Source organism: Aquila chrysaetos, chromosome Z (assembly GCF_900496995.4).
Source record: "Aquila chrysaetos chrysaetos chromosome Z, bAquChr1.4, whole genome shotgun sequence".
NCBI lineage: Eukaryota > Metazoa > Chordata > Aves > Accipitriformes > Accipitridae > Aquila > Aquila chrysaetos.
This window is the reverse complement of record NC_044030.1, coordinates 84,895,830-84,916,869: the sequence shown is the minus strand read 5'-3', so window position 1 is coordinate 84,916,869 and position 21,040 is coordinate 84,895,830. Positions and strand designations below refer to the sequence as shown.

The following is a 21,040-nucleotide window of genomic DNA, read 5'->3' as shown; positions in this document are numbered from 1 at the left end:
TCATTACTGATGTCCAGGGTCTATCTTATCTGTAGGAGCAACAGGGCAGAAAACCGAGTAACACCTAAGATGAGGCTACACCTTGCTATGCCTGAATATCTTATTGACATCAGACACATCCAGCTTCTACAGCAGCTCAGATCAGGTTGTGACAACACAGTAGTTAGGTTCTTGAGAAGAAAGATTGTTTTACTGTCTATGTTAGACCCTGTATCATGGCCGGTGAGGGAGCTGGGCTGGTTTAACTGGAAGTGGAGTCTCCTGGCATGTATACTTTCCTTTGGATAAGCCATTTTGCCTGTGTACTGTCTGCTAATCCAGTGTGTGTAATGTGCATAGCTTTGAAATGTTAAAAAAAAAAAAATTATTTATGTAAAAAAAAAAAAAAGAAAAGAAAAAAAAAACCCAACAAAAAAACCCCAAACAAACCCCACCGAAAGGCCAGAAACCCCACAATGCAAGTAATCCACATGTTCGAGGACTTAAACATGGCTGATGAAAAATGGTGCCGCATCATAACTGGGCTTTTTAAAAACTGTGTGTGTTTGCAGTTACTTCTGCAGTGTGATAGAACTTAGCAGATGCACCTATGATTCCTCTTTCTGCAAGTCTGCTCTAATCTTGTCTGGACAGATTCACCCTTTACTTATTTTCCCCAACGCTTTACGTGTGTCTTTGATCCAAGTATGTGATCTATTAATGTGAATGAGTATTGTGTGTATTGTCTTTATCCTGCTATTGAAAAAGGCATTGTTTATGAAAACACATAGTGTTCCATGTTTATAGCTTTCTCTCACGTTATAGATTTGGCATGCATCCGCCTCATTGTCTCGGCAAGACAAGAATTAAACAAGAATGCGTGTGCCCCAATGGGGAAAAGGATACATTAATTATTACAACTGAATCACATTGATTACAGCAATTAAGCTTTTTTTAAAAAAAGAAAAATAGTTTGAGAACAGAGCAGGAAAGACTAACATCTTCCATTCTACGTGATTGTGCTAACCCAATATTTTCTTGCTTTATTTTGAGTATAGTGTGTGTGGGGAAAAGCCCTTTTTCATACTCAAATAACATTATTCTCTCTTCAAATGACTTGTGTATATAGCACAGTGGAAGAAATTATATTCTTAAGATGCACTCACTTTACTTTTTTCATCCTTTTTCTTCTCTCCTCCTCCCTTTCCTCAGTTGTCAAGAGAAATAATTAGGTACCTTTTGGGAATTAACAGCAGTCTTGCTCTATAAGCATTTTCTAGATTCAAAAAAACCTTAGGAAACTGTCACGTTCCAGTTACATTAGAAGACATTATCTGGGCTTCATTATTGGCTGTGGTTTCTGTCTAAGGTTAAATAGTCCTAGCAGTTCTCAGTTTTTACTAACAGGAGCTACATTGTGTTACTCATGGGGGATTCTATATAAAGGAAACCACGTTTCCGTGATAAAAAAACTGATTTCCTTTAGAATGTGCAGTTCACTAGGTGACAATTTTTAATGTGTTTTTAATAAACCGATTGTGGAAAGAAATAATTTTGCTTTATTGTGAATATTCCCTCTGGTGTGCTTCTTAAAATTGAGTCCTGGATTTAAGAACAAACTTGGGTTAAACAGAGTAACAGCACCATAACCTGGCTATAATGTTGTGTTTATTGCAAGACTTATTTATTTGAAAATACAAAATAAACAAGCATTTGGGTAATCATTGTGCTGCAGTGCTGTAATGCCTATCAGGTAATGCAGAGGGAAAAACTATGCCTGCTCTTAGGCCATTCAACACTGTAAAGCCTTATACTTCTTTGTGCTGTAGGTTTCTCTTTATAATTTTATTTTGAAAGCAGAAAAAATCCTGATGAGCCAAGAGATTTATCTTCTATTTTGTTAGTATTATATGACAACTTCAAATGGTTTAATAAGCTTTTTCCTCAGTAAGTCTTGCAAGTCTTTTGTTACAGTTACTTTTAAAAATTATAGTGCTAATGTAAAATACCACCAGTTTTACTGCTTAGAATAGTTGCATTTTTAAAAAATAATTTTTAATCATCCCATGCATTTTGTTACATTGTGTATGAGTAGAGAATAATTTCCGCTCACTTAAAATGCACTCTGGAAATTCATGAATCCATACTTGTCATTGAACTGTAAAAACCTCTTCAATAAATAAATGTGCATTCATGAAAAAATAGTGTGTAGATTTAATTGTGTAAGAGCAGCAGTGATGTGTATGGTAAGCTGCATTCATTTGACAGATCACAGTTTAGAACATTGTTCTGTGTATGTTAGACAGATAAAACTGTTTTCTTTTTGTCTCTGCTTATTCATCACTTGGGATTAAAAAAAGGGGTGGGAAAATATGCGAAGTGCAGGGAATTTTGAGAGGAGACTTGAACTGTGGACCAGTGAGAAGTCACTAGTGATCAGTTCAACTGTTAGTAATAATGCCATTTAATGTGACCTTGGGTAAAGTAAGGCTTGATGTGCTTAGTATTAGCATATTTGTACAATATCAACATCTCATTTAACTTATCCAATTGGTATTAGTTATTTGTTTTATATATGAAAGGGTAAGCATCACCATTTTCTCTGGTGATAATCCCAAGTGCTTTCTGTTTCAGGAAAGAATGCTATCTCCTTAAACTCTTCTAGTGTTTGTTCCTTAAGTAAAATACTTTTCGTCTGGATCCATGAGTTTAAATCTTTGCTTTCTTTTGGTATTTGAAAATCCAGAAAACCTTTGGTATGCTTCTTTTCAGGAACAGACTGTGAAGACCTCATAGAAGAGTTGCTGTGTTGCCTCATCCAGCTCATTGTTGAAATTCCCCTCTTGTAAGTTGGCTTTTTTCTTTTTTTTTTTTTTTTTTTTTCAGCCTCCTTCTATAAACTGAGCATTTGAGAGAATATGAAACTTAGAGTGCTGGGGTTATAATGTTTAAATACTTGTATTTGAATGCTTCATGTGATGGTGCAGTACTGATAATGATAACCTGCTGCCAGTACCAGCCCTGAGTATTCTGTTGGAAGTACATGATGAGCATCTCACATCCAGTTCAAACTATCAACAGAAATTATCCTGTTTTATTTTGTAGGAGTTTTGACGTTTGTTTTAGGTGCCTCTGTCAGCACACAGACAGCTACTGCTAACTTTTGGCTAGAAATGGTTGTGCTAATGGTACAGGGAAAGGTACATTGGAGGTGTTGCATCTGGGGGATGCAGCGAGGCTCAAACAAAAGTTCCCCTTTGCAGTTGTGTGGGTTTTTGAACTGCATGTCCATTACATAAGTCATATGACTTATTTAATACTGATTTCTGAAATACCAATGAATTGATGTCTGAAAAAGAGAGAAGAGAAATGAGTAAGTGGAAAGTTTCTGTAGATCTCCAGATTTGTTTATATGGCTTTTTTCATGCATCTGCTGTATTTGAGATTTGTTGATTCTACATCTTATTGGGATATGTGTCATGAAACATACTTTGGTATTACATGAAGGAGAACTTACTTTGTTCTTTGGAAGTAAAAATGTTTTTCTACACCTGTCCTGATAAGTTTTAACTTTGTTTTTCCCCAACATAAACTTTACCAAAGATAGTGTTAGCAGTATCTTTTGCGTTAAATTGCATTGTAATCTGTGCCTAAAATGTAGTGCCCCTGTTAAAGCATCACAGCTTTGAGAGAGTTTCAGACTATCTATTATAGTGTAGTATATAGCTCTGCTGATGATTTAGTTTTTGTACTTTGGATTGTTCTTTTGGTTGGAAAGCTGACAAAGATGCAATAGTTTTTGAAACATTGCTGTCATTAAATACAACTCTGTCAACATTACATGAGGGTTTTGTGTAGGTAGTGTGTAATGAATTAGTGATATGATTTAGAGTGTCATTCTGCAAAGCTTGTCAGGACTTCCTGGAACAGATACACTTTTTGTTTGGAGCAGATTAGAGGAAGTACAAAGGGCTGAAAGGACTGCGATATATGGGCAAGTTCATAAATCCTGCAGGGTTTTATTTTTCTTTCTTGGAAGTCCAATGTGTGTGTGGAGTCCAATATCATTTATTCTGTCTTTCTGGCAGAAAAAGTTTTACAGGAATGATTGTTCTTAACCCTTTTCAACAACTGAACCTGTCAGCATCTCTATTTCTGTGTGAATGTGATTGCTGGGAATGGAAGTAGCTGTTGAAAGCACTTAGTTTATTATATAATATAATGATAATAATGGGTTATTAAAAAAGGAGAAGTTATAAAGCCAGTCTATAATCTTTAATGTTCAGCTATATTGAAAACATACTCACTTTTCATGAGAGAGAGATGTGGAAGGTTTTTGGGTTTTTTTGTCAAGTAAGTTTTCTTAGCTAAATTTTTCCTGAAATAACATGCTACTGAATTTTGAATAAGATACTAACACGTGCAAAAGTGTACATTATTGTCTTGTTTACCAGTATAATATGTTTAACAATGTGATAATGCCTTAACTAATGATTGTATAATGATATCATCGAAGGGGAAGTAGGGTAGGGGAAAGGAGGTATGGAAAAATTTGCTTTCTGTAATACACAATCCAACTCTGTTCTTCATAGAGATGTTATAAGGCTGAGACATTTTTGCTCACTGTAATATTAATTTTTTTCAGGAGAATCATCAGGTTTATTTCAGTAGTGAGTTTACTTTTTACTTCCCTCCTTCTCCCTGATCAGAGTTACACTGTAAATTCTTTCCCTACTTTGTATCAAGGGAATAGTTAATTTCTGTCTTAAGCTGGAATAAATCAAGAAAATTACAAGCATAGTATGTGAATTTTGGGAAGGAATAGATTGAGTGCAAAACATGAAATATTCAAACTTGTAATGATTTGTGTAGCAGGACTTAGGATCACTTGCCACAGGATAGGCAGCTTTGGCAGCTTACAGTAGCACTGCTAACAGAGTGTCTGTCTGTAAAGCTGCTATTAAAGATGAATTTTTGTTGTGACAGACCATTAAAATCTTCATGCTGAGCCTGTCTTTGAAGCGTCATTCAGAATAGCAAAGTTTTTGTTAGGAGCATTCAATAGCCTTAACAGAGGATTGTCACAATTGGTGTGTCCCTTGGGTTCTGTAGATGCAGTTTCATGAAGGAGTGGATACAGCTGGCAGCTGCTGTCTAAATATATTGCTTCTCTATACCCCAGTTTAAGCTGCTTTTTTTCTCCTTCACCAAAATGCTAAGATTATTTTTACAGCATGGAAGACCATCTCCTTGTCCAAACTGCAGGAGCAGAGGCACCTGTATAACAGTTCTGCACTCTTTGCTTTTGAAGTTGTTCTAAATGTCATGTCAGGTGCTTTTTGGTGAAAGCAGTATGCTTCAGAAGTACTATAATTTTTTTTGCCCTCTCTCTATAATTTCAGATGTGCTGTCTTAATTTTTTTTTTTTTTGCAAATGTGTTACTGAAGAGTGGGCAGCATTGCTGGATGATGCTCTGTAGATACTGTTACAGAGTAGTGAGAAATTTGTGATTATAACATAGATCCTATTGTTCTTCACTGTTGAGTATCATGTTGTGAAGATGTATATGGAAGACAACACATACTGTTGGCAGGAGAGCTTATGATACCTGTGTGTGGTATTTTGCAGGCAGGTACGTAATCTTAACCCATGTTCCAGACTGACCAAAAGCAAGCGTAAGAGTTTGGGCTTGGCAGGGGCACAGAGTTCATGAAGGCTTGAGTCTTTCCTGAGCGTGGGCAGAGCTTGTTCTCACCTCTGAGCTTGCTCTACTTAGAAGCCTTGGCAGAATGAGCTCATGTCTGCCTACAAAATAACCTACAGACATACTTGGAAAATGCAGGTGGGCAGTCTAGCTCAAAATTAATAAGGAAGGTGTGTGAGATGGGGAAGGTGGCAAATGGTTAAGTCTGTAACCCACCTGTCCGTATCCCTTACTATGAAATATAACTGAAGAACCAAAATGTGTTGATTTTTGTTGGGAAAGGCTGCAGAGATGTACGGCAAAGCATATCTAGGAGTGTCTCAGAATTGTATACGATGAATTTAAGGAACGTATTTCTCAAAGCTAGTTTATAATGAGGAAGGCAAATGTGCTTTAAGGCGGTTACACTCAGCATAGCTAAAACAGGTTGTAGTAGGGACCATGGGACTCTGCAGCATTGTGGCTCTGTATCTCAGAGTTATTAAAAAGATCTTGAATTCCCCTTTTGAAAAACAGGCTCTGCTGCATTGTACAAAATGCCAAGGAAAAGGTTTCACGTTTAATTTAAAGACATTTTATAGAAACTACAGCATTATTGCTTTTCAAGAATTAGACTTGTTCAGTCCCTTATAACACTTGGGTTACGGTGTGTTGATGTTTGATTTATGGCTCCCTTGGGTATGTTATGGATACTCTGCTTCTTCTTTGGTTTTGTTAATGTTAGCACTCAAGAGTGTACATTAATGATTAAAACTGCGTAGTCAGCAAAAAGATGCAACTTCAGTATTTAATTGTATGATTTTTATGTAGAAACTATTGCTAACATTTAGTTGCAAGATAGAGCTCCCAAGGCTTTAAATTATGAAGGCTTCTTTCAGCAGCTTGTTAAGAGCTGGTATACATAACTGAACATCTGGTTGTTATCAGTACATTTTCACTTCATTAAAAACTACAAATACATATGGAGGAAAAATGAAATACTGTGATCTTGTTACATCACTGTTAAGTAGCACCCTGTGGTGCCAGTAGAATTTAGTTGATATTTCTATTACATTCCATTATTTTTTGTAGTTACAATTGTTTTAGGTTGCAATCTTAGTTACTTCCAAATTTAAATGTTAACAGTGTTTTGACTCATTTAAGGATGCTCACTACATTTCCTGGGAGCTTAAAAGTCAAATGTAGGAGGAGGAAGGGTGATAAAATTGATTATAAAGCTCTATGGAATCATTGCAATGTAGGAATGATGCCATGTACAGGTGATGAGAAATGTTTAGGCTTTTTTTCGTTGCCAATTGTGAGCAGTGAAAAGGTTAAGAACTGTTTACTCTCCTATTTCAGGAGAGTCGTATTTTTAATTTTTTTGTTACTTTAAAAACAATGTCAGAATAGTGCTTTTTTTAAGAAAGGACTATTTAAGGAACTTTTATCAAGATTGTAGTAGCTCCAGTATTTGAAGAGCTATTTGACTTCAGCATTTTTGGCAACTTTGTCTAATCATCAAAGGGAAACTTCCATCTGTTGAAACTTAGGTTGAAGCTAGCAAAAATATCCAAACTGAAAGAGATTTGTATTGCTTCATTTTGAAGATCCTCAAGGTTTAAGACTGTTATGCTCTGTGTAGGAGGTATCTGATGAGTATAAAGGGCGTTTTACTTGCTGCTGCACCTTGCGGTGGTGCAGCAAATAAGAAATATGTATTTATTTGGAAGATTTTCTTCATCACTTTTATATTCTTTTCTCTTTTCTGATGGCAGTTGTGTGGCCTCTTAAGTGTCTAAAGGTCCTAAGCAGAAGAATTTTTATCTATCTGTCACATTATTCTTTCTGTTCCAATTCTATTCTAATTTAGTTTTTATTTTAGACTTAGATCAGTGTTTCTCTATGACCTGCCTTTTCACTAGCTGTGCTTTAACTTACATTCAATTTGTACCTATGCTCTGTGATTAGAAAGTTTGTTATCAGAGGTATGTACTCTTTATCATACATCGTGCTGTATATTCAAGCTCCTAATAGTCTGCATTCTCTGTTATGGTTTTCAGCCCTGTCTTCACAAAAGATATTGGATGCATCTTAAAAAACACCTGCTTGCTAGTATTTGGGTTTGGTCGTTGGTCTGGGCACCAAAGACGCCTAGGCACTGAAGTCAAGCGTATCTCTCTTTGGCGCCTTAAGAGTTTGCAGACTGTTTCAAAGCAGTGACAGTGACCAGGTTGACAGGCATAAGCCTTTTTTCTCCATTGCCTAGACAAGCATGAGACGTAGTGGCAGCAATAATCTCTTTACATCAAGATGGCTCTGCCTTCAAACCAGCACATTTGAGAAGTGGTGTTATAGAGAGACTGTGGAGTGGGTCTGCTGTTCACGCAGGCTGCACAGCTGGAACACAGGACGTGATTCGTCTGGTCTGGCTCTGTCCAGATCTCTGCAATGGTCTATGGTAGCTTTTTGCGCACATGGGTTGTCTCTGTGGCTGCCTTTTCCCTGAGGTTTGAAAGCTACGCAAGACCAGTCATTCGAGCTGTCCATTTTTATGGGTATTTGGTTTGCTCTCGTGTTCTGTTCTTTGAAGGGTAAGGTCTTTCACTTAGATTTAGTGGGTATTGCTAACAAGACTTGTCGATATGAAAGGTAAATACAGAAGAATATAGATTCTCTGTGCAACATTTAAGTCCTGGACTTTTTCTAATATTTTTAATCTCTAGAGGGAAGAACTGAATGCCAGTGAGGTTAATATGTACACAGCCATGTAGTCTGAGATGGTTTAAGAATAGGTCTGGGAATAAAGGGTCTTGAAACCAACTGTCATTTTAATCCTTTAGATACTCTCTTTAGAGTATTTCCATCTTTTTTGTTTTCTCACTCTCATTCTGTCTCTCAGTCAAGAGTATCCAGTGTGGGGGAGATGCAGTAGGAAATGTCAGAGGTGGTCTCTGTTTACAGTTGGTGTTTCTTGAGTGCCCTTCTGGGACATCTCCCCAGTGCTTGGAGTCAGCTGTAATGAGCATAGTGCATTATCGGCTGCCATGGTGCGTGTGTGGCATCAGTGGGTGTAAAATTAGGAGTGATTCCAAGAGGAAGGATTATGTTCACTTTGAGTTGTTGTACTTGTATCCTGAGACTGATAACCAGATATTCTACTTGCTTTGCAGCTTTCAAAACTGATCCTATTCTCTGTGGTGACTCCTCTTTCACCTTTCTGGTGGGCCCTCAGGAAGCAGGGAAATGAAACCTGGTTCCTGTACGATTTGAGAGTTTTTGTATGAATCAGCCCTTTTGGCAACTCTCCTAAATTAGAAAATGAGTTACCTTTTAACCTTTTAATACTCAGAGTAGACAGCTCTGGCTGGGTGAAAGTTCAGGAAAATATTTAAACTGGGAGGGGGTTTGGTCTAGTGGTGTGACTTGAAATTCAGAGGTTTGTTTCTGACTGTTCAGGCTGTTTGCTCTGTAGGTGTGAAATAATTTATGAGCTCTCAGCCTCTGTTTGCTAAGGTATAGAAATAGCTGCATTTCATTGAGTAATTAAAGTGTTTACAACAGCATGTGCCTTCAGAGTGGTAATTGGAGTTCCTAGCTGAGATTTTCTTAATATACTGCCTCTGTGCTTCATCTTGGTTCCTCTTTCACAGACCTCCCTCTCGGAGGCAGGGAACAAAGCTGAATGATGTGGTGAGCACAGAAAACAGTTGTGAGCAGAGCTTGGCATTGGAGAGAAGCCAGCAGCAGCAGGATGGTGAAACGTAGGTAGACTGTTGAAGTTCTCAGTAGATGACACTGATAGAAGGTCATCCACATTTTGAGTTTTGAGTCGAAAAAGCAGATGCCAGGACACTGGGGAGCTGAGGTTTTGACAGGACCGTAGTTCTTGTTCTGTGGGGGGCGATTGCATCATTTGGAAACAGTAATTAAACTAATACCTCTCCTCTTACCAACTTAAATACATAAGCTGCTGGTAGCATCAGATTCCGGCGAACTGCTTCTATTGCTTTTACTTGAGTCTGCAGGAGCAGACAAGCATATTTTGGTTTTTGTATTTTCCCCACAGGCTACAATTGACAGATGGCCTTGCTATTATGATCTTCACGTTTTGGTCTGCTTCAGACTCCAGCGTTTTCTTTGTAGCTCAGAAGAAATCTACTTCGAAACCTAGTGATGTGTCATGGTGTGGCATCTGTTTGCTATGTGGTACCATTTAGTGTGAGCACTTGTCTGTGGGTGCAAGTAATGGCAAGTGTTCAAGCTATTGCAGTTGGAAGAGTTATTGCTCAGGCAGGTTGCCTTAACTGGCTGCTTGTGCGTGCTCTTTTCCTGTTTCCACCACAAAGAAGATCTTTCATTTTTGTTGAAGATTACTGTTTTGACCATAGACCTCTTTTTTCAGACATTTGGAACTCTTGAAGTGCAGTATCAGCATTGTGATATATTTGAAATAAGTGTCTGTAAAAGGGCAAGGTGAAATCTTGGTCCAGTTCAAGCCAACAAAACCTTGTGAGGGTGTGATACGCAGATAGGTGATCTGGTGCCATTCTCAAGCCCCAAATGCCTGAAGGTTGATAGCTCTGATGGAATTTACAAGTCTGCCACCACAATTAATAAATGAAATAAATCAATAAAAATGTATGTTCTTGATGGAAGACCAGAAGAGAAGTGATATCCTTTCTAGTTTGTATCCTGGAAGAATTAGTTACTCTACCAATTTCTTCTAAAGCAGTACTTCTTTTAAGTCTAAATGCAGTGCTGCTTTAAAGCAGTACTCCTAGGGCCATAGGTGTCTCAAATTGGAGTCCAGGATCTCTGCTATCATCTGACAAAAGGGATTAAGATGGAAAGTGTCGCTGACTTACTAGAATTTTTGTCATTTGATTTTAATGAGTTGTCACCTAAAGATTACTATAATACAAATTGTACATGGTTGTTTAAAAGCATTCATTGAAATGATCTGGTATCATTGCTTTTGGAAGGAATCCATTGACCTATCAACTGTTTCTCATTGAAATGTAGATGCTAAAAAGTGCGTTAAGGATATGCACACATTTATGTTATGGTAGCATTTAGGAGTCTTGCATTTTGTAGCTCAAGTTGTCATTCTCTAAAGAATTCATAATTTACAATAACAACGGATACATATGATATGTCTTTGCTTTAGAGACTAAATGTGTATATATAAGGTTTGTTGCCAGAAATCAGTTTTAACTTGGGTGTCACAAGAACCTGGACCTATTCCATCTGGTTAAAGAAACAGGCGCTTGCTTTGTGTCACTGTGTAAGAAATGTGATACCAAGGAGGACAGCTACTTGTAATAAGGAAAGAACCCAAATGCAGGAGAGAAACGATTGCCATGATTTCTAGAGTTCAGTCTATGCCAGATTGTTCCCTCATGAAAAAAGTATGTCTTAAGAGGGACAAAAGAATAATATTTGTTAGTTTGTCTACCCGATATGGGAATATGTCTTCCAGTGTGAAGGAGAGAGAGAAAAAGGAAAAAAAATTAAGTGAGAATAACTATTGAAATCTCCAAAAGAGAAAATCCAAAACGAGGGGGGGAAAAAACCCCCAAACCTGTGTATGCTTTGGTACATTGGTCTATGAAGTCCATATTCCTGGGACATGAGCTTTATCTGAGTTCTGTGGATTTTGTTTGCTTTAGAAGACACTTTGGAAGGAAAAAAAAAAAACCAACCCACAGAAACTCAAGTCATCATGCAGTTCTTCTGGTTTTCTGAAATAAATAGCTAAATAATTTTGACATGTAATTGATACATGAGTTCATTATTCCTAGTTTCCTCCTTATCTGCAAGCAAACAGTTTTCAGAGGAAGTTGGAGATCAGCATAAATTCCATGTAAAGTCGTTCTATATGACCGATAGCTTTGAATAAAAAAAAAAAAAAAAATCAAAAACAAACCCCCCTATTCTATAGTCTCTCAATATAAATAAACAGTATTTTCTTTGAAGTTAAAAGAGGTTCCTGGTAGTTTTTGTGACCCTTTAGAAATGCTTGAGTTTCAGAAAACTGTACATTTGACCCTTGGCGGAGAAAATAATTTTGCTCTGAAGCTTTATCCTTGTGCTGATAAATTAAGGGTGACTGTAGCTGAGGGGTTACCCCAGCTATCAGGACTCTGGTTGTGTTTATGTCAGAGCAGATTTAATTTGAACAGATTCTGCAGGTTGAGTGGAATGTTTCTGCAGTTAAATGTGCCCTAACTGGGTTTTGAATCAAAAGAAAATGAGAATAACTCACTAACTGGAACTTCATTAATTCAGCTTTCTTTCTATTTTTTTTCTTTCAGAGTTATATAAGGGTATTGAAAGCAGATCTTTTTTTCCCCAAAAATGTACTTAATACATTACAGTAACCTCTTTGTTTATTTCTTTACACTGAATCTTAGAAAAATAGAAAATAATTTTGTAATGTCTTCTCAAATTTGCTATTCCACTTGTATGGTTTGTCAGAAAAATAAGTGAACCAATGATTGAAATGGAGAAAAAGTATAGTAGACTCTAAAATTTGTTTCCCCTCAGCAAAGTGACCCAGTGCATGTTGCAGTGTGTCACGAAGTTAGCCTTTTCATTCATCAACTCAGGGTTGGAGATGTTATTCTTGTATTCTCAGCCTTGGTAATAATAAGCTTCTGATTTTTTTTTTTTCTATAGCTAAAAAGCATTTTATCCAAGCTGTTGTTTTTATTTTGATAGAAGAACTTTTCTTAATTTTTTTTGCTGGTGGCTAAACCTCTAATAATCCATATATATTGGTCTTCCTTGCTTTGCTTGGGATGAACATGGGTAGTGGATTGCAAAGCATCCCTGTTCTGGAGAGGGAGTGGGAGCCGTTCCTAGCTCAGCCTTGTTTCTGGCTGAGATGAATTTGCAGTGGAACCAGATCACAGTGTAACCTCTGGCCTGATCTAATTATCAGCATTTACACTGGCTAACTTCCTCAGTAGTGGGCAAAAAGTCAGGTAACTCACAAAAACTAAAAGTAATTACAATGTACTGCATGATTTTAAGGAATAATGTTATTCAAGCAGTATGTTTCTTCCTGACATATATGACTTAAAATGTTACAAATTCAAATACTTAAATTATGCGAGAGAAAACAAAACCAGAGAGTTTGCATAACCTTCACTTTCAAAACATTTTTGTATCAGAGGTAGTGCGGTTCTGTGTACTGTGATCCAGGAAATTGTGATTCCAGTTTGCTCTTGACTTTGAGCAAATCACTAGCATGCTCTTTGCTCAGAAACTCTGGCGTAGAGTTACTGCAGAAGAGCTTAACTTAAGCTGTCTATACACCGTGATGCATGAAACTCTTCTCATGCTTTACAGTAATGCATGTTATTTACAGTATTTCTAGCAGCACACTTGAGAATATTAAAGTATTTGAGTGTGCTAAAAATCAGACTGATTTCTTCTAAATGAAATCCTGTTCATTTTGGTAAGGACCACACCAGTTCTGATCCTGAGACTAACGAAGAGTTTTACTCCTGCCAGTCTTTTCTGTGGTTAATTTATCTTGTTTCAAGAGAGATTGCACTGTAGTTTTCAAGTCATTGTTATTTGAAAGAGCACTTAGTTTTATGTTTATGCTTGTTTTAACTCTTAAGAATAAAATTTTTGGAAGGTGACATTGTAACAAAGAAAAACTTAGCATCACTGCTTAAACACGCATTGATGCTGATTTTTTTTTTTATTTTTTTAATTTTAGATAGAGATACTATAAAATCTTTGAATTTGAGAAGTATAAATAGGTTTTGAATTTCCAGTAGGTCCCAGGTCAAAAAACCCCTTGATAATTGATGCTGGACAGCTTTTGTAACTTAATGATATTCGATTGTGAAGCATACAGTGGAAATTAAATAGTAACAGTGGGGGAAACTTTAAAAGTACTTGATGACAGTCTTTCTAATGGATTACAGGATGGTACTGTTACACCAAATGAAGTATCTCCTTACTTTTGGAGGAGGTAGAAATGGACTTTGGTTGAAAGCAAGAACGATACTGGTTCATGTTCAAGTTACTTCATTGTGTTTTAAAAGGTTTTATGTAGTCTGCAATCTATGACGATTAAGGAGGCAAATGCCATTTTTCTTCCCCTTTTAAAAATAAGATATGTCACAAGGACATTATAGGCTGAGGTGGGAACAGAAAGCACAAGATATCCCAAATAGTGGATCTCTCATCCATTTTGCTGCACAGCCTTTCCCAAATTAACCTTAACTTAATGAGCTTTGCTAAACTGTCTGGTATCAGTATTTAACCAGTACAGCACATTCTTTGGGATTGACTGTAATATCTTCAGACTTCATTGTTACCTCAAAAATACCATTTAAAACTGAACAATTGTATGTAGTATCTTGATATTCTGAGCATTTCTTACACAAACTAACATTTGTGTATTATATTCCTTTCTTAGGGATCCACTTTTCCTGGCAGATGGACCTGTGTTTGGCTAGCTGGACTTTTCCCTGACTTGAGCATGATGTTTTTGTGACAATTTTATTTAACAGGACAAAGGACATGCTTTTGAGATATATTTATTATTTTTAGAGTGAAGCGTAGTCTGGAAATTGCAGCTGGAATGTTCTGGGCAATACCTCAATGTTTTTACATTGTCTTCTGGCATATTGGGGGAGGGGGGAAAGCTTATATCTAAGCAAAACAACCCATTGTTGTTATGAAGAGATGTTGCTTTTTGAGTGGGGTTCTTTTGAATTTGTTGTTTACGTGTTCCCAATTGAAACTTGCTGTGCTAAACGGTGTATAACCTCAGGTGAAGCTACCAAGTGTTCTTGGAAGTAATTTTGTAAACAAACCCAGCAGATTAATCTTCATAAATTTTCCTTTTTTTCCTGCAGAGATATTACATACAGCATTTCCTTGGAAGCTGTGACAACTCTCATCGTCTTCCTCTCCTGCCAATTATTCCACAAAGAAATTCTACGAGAGAGCATCATTCACAAATACCTGATGCATGGTCGATGGTATGTTGTGTTCTGGGGTGGTATCTAACGGCAAAGCAAATGCTTCTGATCGCTTGTTTAGACTCTTTGTACTTGAAAACAAAAGACAGCGAAATACACTTTGGTAGAGAACTTGTTCTGCTCAAAAGAAAACAGAACACGAAAGCAAACACTTGTAAAGGCTGCTGGAAGGTTTCAGGTTTAAATTTCACAGCCCAGACTTCAGTAAAACTATTTTGGAAGCCATTTTCATTTTTGGTAATTTCATTAACTTAAAACAGCTTTTACTTTTCAGGATGGCTTTTTTGTTTCAGCTGTGGGTCTTTTCCTGTAACACTGCAGTCTAGAGAACATGTGTACCTCAGAAATGCTAATGAGCCTTCTTGCAATACAAATAAACAGCAGCCCCTTGAAAGATTGCAAATACGTGCTACGCTGAGTTTTAAGCTGCAATAGTGGAAATACTTAGCAGGTGGTAAACTCGGTCCTGTGAGTAATACTACTTGTTCTGGCGAGTGGGTTGTTTTGTTTAAATGCTTTGTCATGGTGGCTTATACGCATTTTAGTCAGGCTACCATTCATCCTCTTTCAACTTTAAATTCCATGTGGGCAGATTTTTGGTAAATGTGTCTATTGTCTGATTTTCTGAAATTTCTACTAGATGTGAGAGAGAGGTACTGCTCTGGGGTGACATGCGGGGAAAGGAGGGAGGCTCAGCTTGCCTGCGGGCAGAGGGAGCACAGGGCAAACTTCAGCAATATGTGGGCAGAGCAACTGGAGGCAGAAGAGGTATTTGTGGTGTTTGGTGGTACTTAAATCTCAGCACCGAAGGAACTGAGGGTTTGGGGCAAAATGGGGAATGCTTGGGAGAAGAGGTGGTATGTGTAGGTCTAAGTTGGGAGTAGCAGGTACCTGGCCTCTGGAGACAGGGGTGGGAATTCGGTGACTGGGAATCTAGGGCGATGCGAAGAGCTGGAGGGGGACTGGTTAGAGGGGACTGGAGTTCATCGTAACACAGCCCCTGTCTGTTCACCTCTAAATCATATGGGAATGGGAACCAACTGTTTGCCTCTGTGGAAATCCTTCTCTGTTTTGGAAATATCGTAACCTTTTGTTTAAAACCAACAAATTTTATGTGCATTTGTCAAACTCACTGATGTGACGTCAGATGTTTCGTTGGTCTTTGCAAATTGGCCCCAGCCTCGCACACAGACAAAAATATTGGGGGTGTGGAGAAATACTATTGTTACCTGTTCTATGTAACCAAAGCATGGAGGGAAAACTAAACAAATACAATGTTTCTTTCTCTTGCGTAAATATTTTTCCAGTTGTGTCTTGAGGTAAAAGAATACGAGTCGACAAATTACGTGATTGGTTTAAAAGTTATATTGAAAAAAGAAAACAAAAAATAGTTTCCATGATCCTGTTGTTGAAAGTGCTTCTGCAGAGCCCTGCTGAAGTCCGTGCATCTTTGCATAGGCAAGACCTTGGCATTCTTTTCCTTTTCAGTCTGCTCAGCACTGGGAGAGTTACTGTCCGTGTTTAATGCCAAACACCAGCCTTTGCACCCTGCCTGGGCTTTGTTGTGCCAATTTTTTGCAAGCTGTGAGTCAACTAAAGCTGTTTTCTTTTTCTTTTCAGTCTCCCATATACCAGCAGACTTGTGAAAACTTTACTATATAATTTCATTAGACAAGAAAGAAGCCCTCCTCCAGGGACCCATGTCTTTCAGCAGCAAACAGATGGAGGAGGACTGCTTTACGGAATTGCATCTGGGGTGGCAAGTGAGTCTTATTTTCTATAAACTATATTTCAAACCTTATGAAGTTTTGCCTTGTATGTGACCTCTCTTACAAACACACCTGTAGCCCATTTCTTTTTCAACAAGTGATAACTGGTGTGCATGCTCAGTATAAAAAAGCTGTCTACAGGCCTGCTTGGATTGTAATCATATACGGCCCATCTCGACACGTGTTAGAATCTGAAGCAATTACATCTGCAGGCACTGCAGGGATACCTGCAGGACAGCACATCGTAAAAGTAGCACTTAGGCCCTATTTTTCTTTTATTAAGATGTTCGTTTGTTTGGAGTTTTTTTTAATAAGTAGTGCCCCATTTGATAGATCACGTGCTTCAAGTTACTTAAAATGTTGTAAGAAATACTTTTATGTGCATATTTTATTCTTTATAATCACTCAGTCGATACGGTGACCTGCTCTGTGGCTCTGTTTGAGCAGAATTTTGGACTAGGTGGTCTCAGGAGGTCCCTTCCAGTCTCAAGGATTCTGTGATGTAAGGGAGTGACCTAGATAGGAATTTTTGTAACATATTGTGGTATATGCCTTTCCCAGTAGGTTGACTAATGTTTTTTCCTGAATAGTATGACTAGATTCTGACCTTTTGTGGGTGGACTGTTTGCTATAGAGAGATATCGCTTGAAGAATATGAAAGACTTGATGCCATTTTTTGTTAGGAAAAAGGGTTCTCGTGTTTCTTATACTATATATTGTGTTTTGGTTGGTGGTTGCTCTCTTCCTCGCACCAGATGTGTTTTATTGGTGTGTGTATTACATATAAAAATTCTTCCTAAGGGTTTTTCTTTTCCATATAATAAGAATAAAATATAATATATTGCTAACAGTAAAGGTATATGTTATTTTCTTTTTCCACGATAAACGAAATAACACTTTGCATGTCAGTTGCTGTTAAAACTGATACTATTTATTTTACTCTTTTGTGAGATCCATTCACTGGAAGCATCCCTAGGGGATATTAAAGTTCAGGCCGCAAGTGATCTGCCAGAAAATATTTTACAGTCTGTGACAGTGCACGTGGATCTCCTCATGGAGGCAGTAAAAGAGCATGTCTCTGTAACTTGGTGCAGCATAGCCTAAACACATTGCTGCTTCTGCATGAGATGAGGTTACAGACAGCTCAATGTGCTGCTGGAACATGCATCTCCTTTCTGGTTTCCAGTTTACACGCTCAAGGCTAGACCAATGCCATGTTTAGGCTGTGCCTGTAACGTAAATGCATCAAAAAACAGTCACTTGGTTTGCAGTTTATTTAAACAGAGAAGAAATTAAGTTCTTCCCTACAACATTTTTATTCAAGAGTCCCAACAGGTACATTCTTTTCCTTCTTTTCAATTGCTAGAGAAAATTGTTCTTAAAATGTTTTTCTGAAGCAGTTTTTCAGTATGTGGTTTGTACTTCTGCTTGTGATTGGAGAGCAGTTCTCACTGTGTATATTGATACCTCTGCTTACCTGATGGTTTTATTCTTCCTGGTTCTAATCTGTCTAGTCACACTTGAGCGTCTTTCTGCCTTAGTGCTGCCACAGGCAAAATGGCTTTGTAAAGCTTGATATGTGAGGTCCATCCACATTGCCACCACTCCTGCCTTCCTCTGTAGCTCCTCTGGTATCATATCCCCCCATGACTTTTTACTTGTATATCGAGTTTGCATTTCTTAATGCAAACTCTTAATGTTTCAGCCTACGTCTGTTCTTGTCTCTTCCTACACTTCCACCCCCTTCACTCCTCTTGAACCATTCTCTTAACAACTCCCTTGGCATACTCCTACGCTTATTTTCTTGCTTCTTTCATGAGTACCTGAAGTGCCATCTCTTCTCCCAGTGAATTAAGTATCTTCATTTAAAGCTTTAAGTAAAAGAGCCTTTATAAAGAGCTTTCTAATGACCTGCCCTGGGAAAGGGGAAAAAATAAGTACCACATCCTGTTAGAAAATTGAATTTTTTTTTCTGTTTGTGCCCAAACATTTGGTTAATGTTTTTTGTCTGATTATTTGCCTGTACATGGTGTTGGAGTATAGATGAAACTCAGACACAATAGGATTGGTAGACTAAATGGCAGATTTGCCCATCCATAATATCTCTGAAACAATCCTTTGCAATCCTTTGTTTTATATAGGATCAGGTACATGGGTGGAGTGCAATACAGATTAGAAGACAGCAACACAAATTGATAGTCTGTTATGAAACAGAAGCGAGTTTTGAGCAATGAACAGATGTGGAAACTTAGACATGATTTCTGTATTGTGTTGTTTTTGTGTATTTTGTAATCATTACAGGGTAAGAATTGAGAATGTAAGAATTGAAAATTCACTTTTATGTTGCTCACTGTCTTTTAAATACCGCATAATGCTTAAAATAAGTTTACTGAGATAGTTTAAATATTATCTATTTAGGATGAAAGGAGATATGAGCCTGTTTTTAAAAATAATTTATTTTTCATACGAAATTTCGAGGCCTAAAGTAATTATAGTATTTGTTAATTTGAAATTATTTAACTTGATACCATAGTCATCTACGTTACCATGTATTACACTATGGATATTTTGTAGTCACTTGCACAGCAGCAGTAGATCAACAAACTCTTATAAGCACTGTATTTTAAATCCACCCCCCCTTTTCCTTCCTTGTGATTCAGCAGGAGTGATAATTATATACGATATGAGCAGAAGTTTACCCTTTCCCACAGTTAACCTTCTCCTTCGTAGTCTGTGGTTTTTGTTTGTGTGTTTGTTTTTTTTTTTTTCTTCCCCTCTCATGAGCCTCCTTAACTCTGAAACCATACAGCCAACATCCTCGCACCAATTCCTTCTCCTTGGTTTGGCCTCTGACTTCGTGCAAGTTATCTGTGTGCAAGTACCTTTCTCCATCTTGTATGTAGAACACCTTGATTAGAATTGAATTGCCAATTATCTTATCCTCTAGTAGTTAAACAAACAATTGGGGGTTTGGAATGAGGGGAGAAATAATGATATTTTAGTTCTGTAACTTGATAAAGGACATTCTTCTATACTGAGTCAACTTTGCTTTGTCTTTGCAGTCTCTTTGTAGGTGTGCAAAATAATTGTAAAGTGCTGCTAGATCTGGTGCTATGTTGTTGATGTGTTGTGAAGGCGTAAATGACATCAATATGCATGGCAGTAGAGATTAGACCTCATATATTAGAAATTAGAAATCCATTTTTCTTGGTTCACAAGGTACACTGAACCAACTTACTTTCAAAAAACATTTTTTCTTGGTTTTAAATCCTCTCCTCTTTTTTTGGAGTATTATTAGCATTTGCCAGTTCATGGTCCACAGTTAACCAAGTTGAGAGAACTTTTTGTGGGCAAGCAAAATTTTTTAATTAGTCATTTTATTTCTTGAAAAATAAGATTCATGTTACAGTGAGGAACTGCCAAACAGATGATACGCTAAGACAGGAAAATGTTAGTGCTACTCAAGACTATTGAAAAATAAATCAATTTAAATGGTTTCATTTGAAATAGTTGATCCAGTTGATACTTTGCTATTAAAAAAATAAACCAAACACACTTTAATGCATCTTGCAGTACTTAGGAGTTACTGCAACGGTAAGTTCTAATTGACTTAGTTTGTGCTATTTAGATGATTACAGATGTAATGGGTACAATGTTGTACCTGTAAGAAACTAATGAAAAGGCAGTAGCCGGATTCATCTTCATTAATCACCTAAGCAATCGTCATAACTCATCTGACCCACAAATGTACTGTTGTAGCATTAATATAAATTGCAGAATTCAGTGTATAGTGGTCAATAATGACTGGTTTTCTCATGTCTGTACTCTTTGGTTGGAACTAGACAAACATTCCTGACCATTAATGACTTTCTATCATGTAAGTATATACTTCACTCTGCATTATGTCGTTCAGCATTAGTGTACTTGAAGGCATTGGATGACCTCTGTTGTACATCTGTGACTTATACGCTATAGCTTATTCCTACTTTTTTTTTGGTCCTACATTCTGGTTAAAAGGAGCACTTGCATGGTTATCTTTAACTTTACAAGAAAACTATTTATTCATATTTAGCATTTTATGTTAATATCTTTTTCCTCTTCAATTTTATGTAGTCTGATTTGTAATCCCTCAATTAAAACATGTCAAAGTAGAGAGACACAAAAAGCTACTAATGATGTGTCTGTTATTTCTTATGATTCCATCAGGTTTTTTTCTACTAACAAATATTTCGGGCTGGTTGTTTCTATCTTCCAGAGACTTTTCATGATGTGTCACAGATCTGGTGTATGATCTGCTACATAACTACAACCTTGTCTATCTCCCTGGTGCTTAGTCAATGTTTAATTGCCTGTTCATGCTCACCATAATGAAAATGTAGACCTGAGGCTTCTTTCCCAGTTCTGTCTGCTCATCTTCCTTCTTGCTTACAGTCCGTAACAGCGTCATCCTCTTGTCGCTGTAATCGTGGCGTTTTGGCCTGCCTGAATGTGAAGATTTAGATAGTGTCCAGATCTCTAACCTTTCTCTTAGTTTCTCTAAAGATGTGTCTGAACTGGAGCAAAATGTGTGGCTGCAGTTCAAGCACAGGTTCTTTGA

General features: G+C 37.3%; 1 protein-coding gene across 7 annotated transcripts in view; it reads left to right on the top strand.

Annotated features, from left to right (window-relative positions):
- DYM (dymeclin) overlaps positions 1-21,040 on the top strand; it is a 221,993-nt gene that overhangs the window by 30,732 nt on the left and 170,221 nt on the right. For all 7 annotated transcript variants that reach the window (XM_030004289.2, XM_030004292.1, XM_030004288.2 and 4 more), the window contains 3 exons: positions 2,752-2,824; positions 14,549-14,674; positions 16,295-16,437. In XM_030004289.2, the coding sequence (XP_029860149.1) occupies positions 2,752-2,824; positions 14,549-14,674; positions 16,295-16,437 (342 nt within the window). The remainder of the gene's footprint in view (positions 1-2,751; positions 2,825-14,548; positions 14,675-16,294; positions 16,438-21,040) is intronic.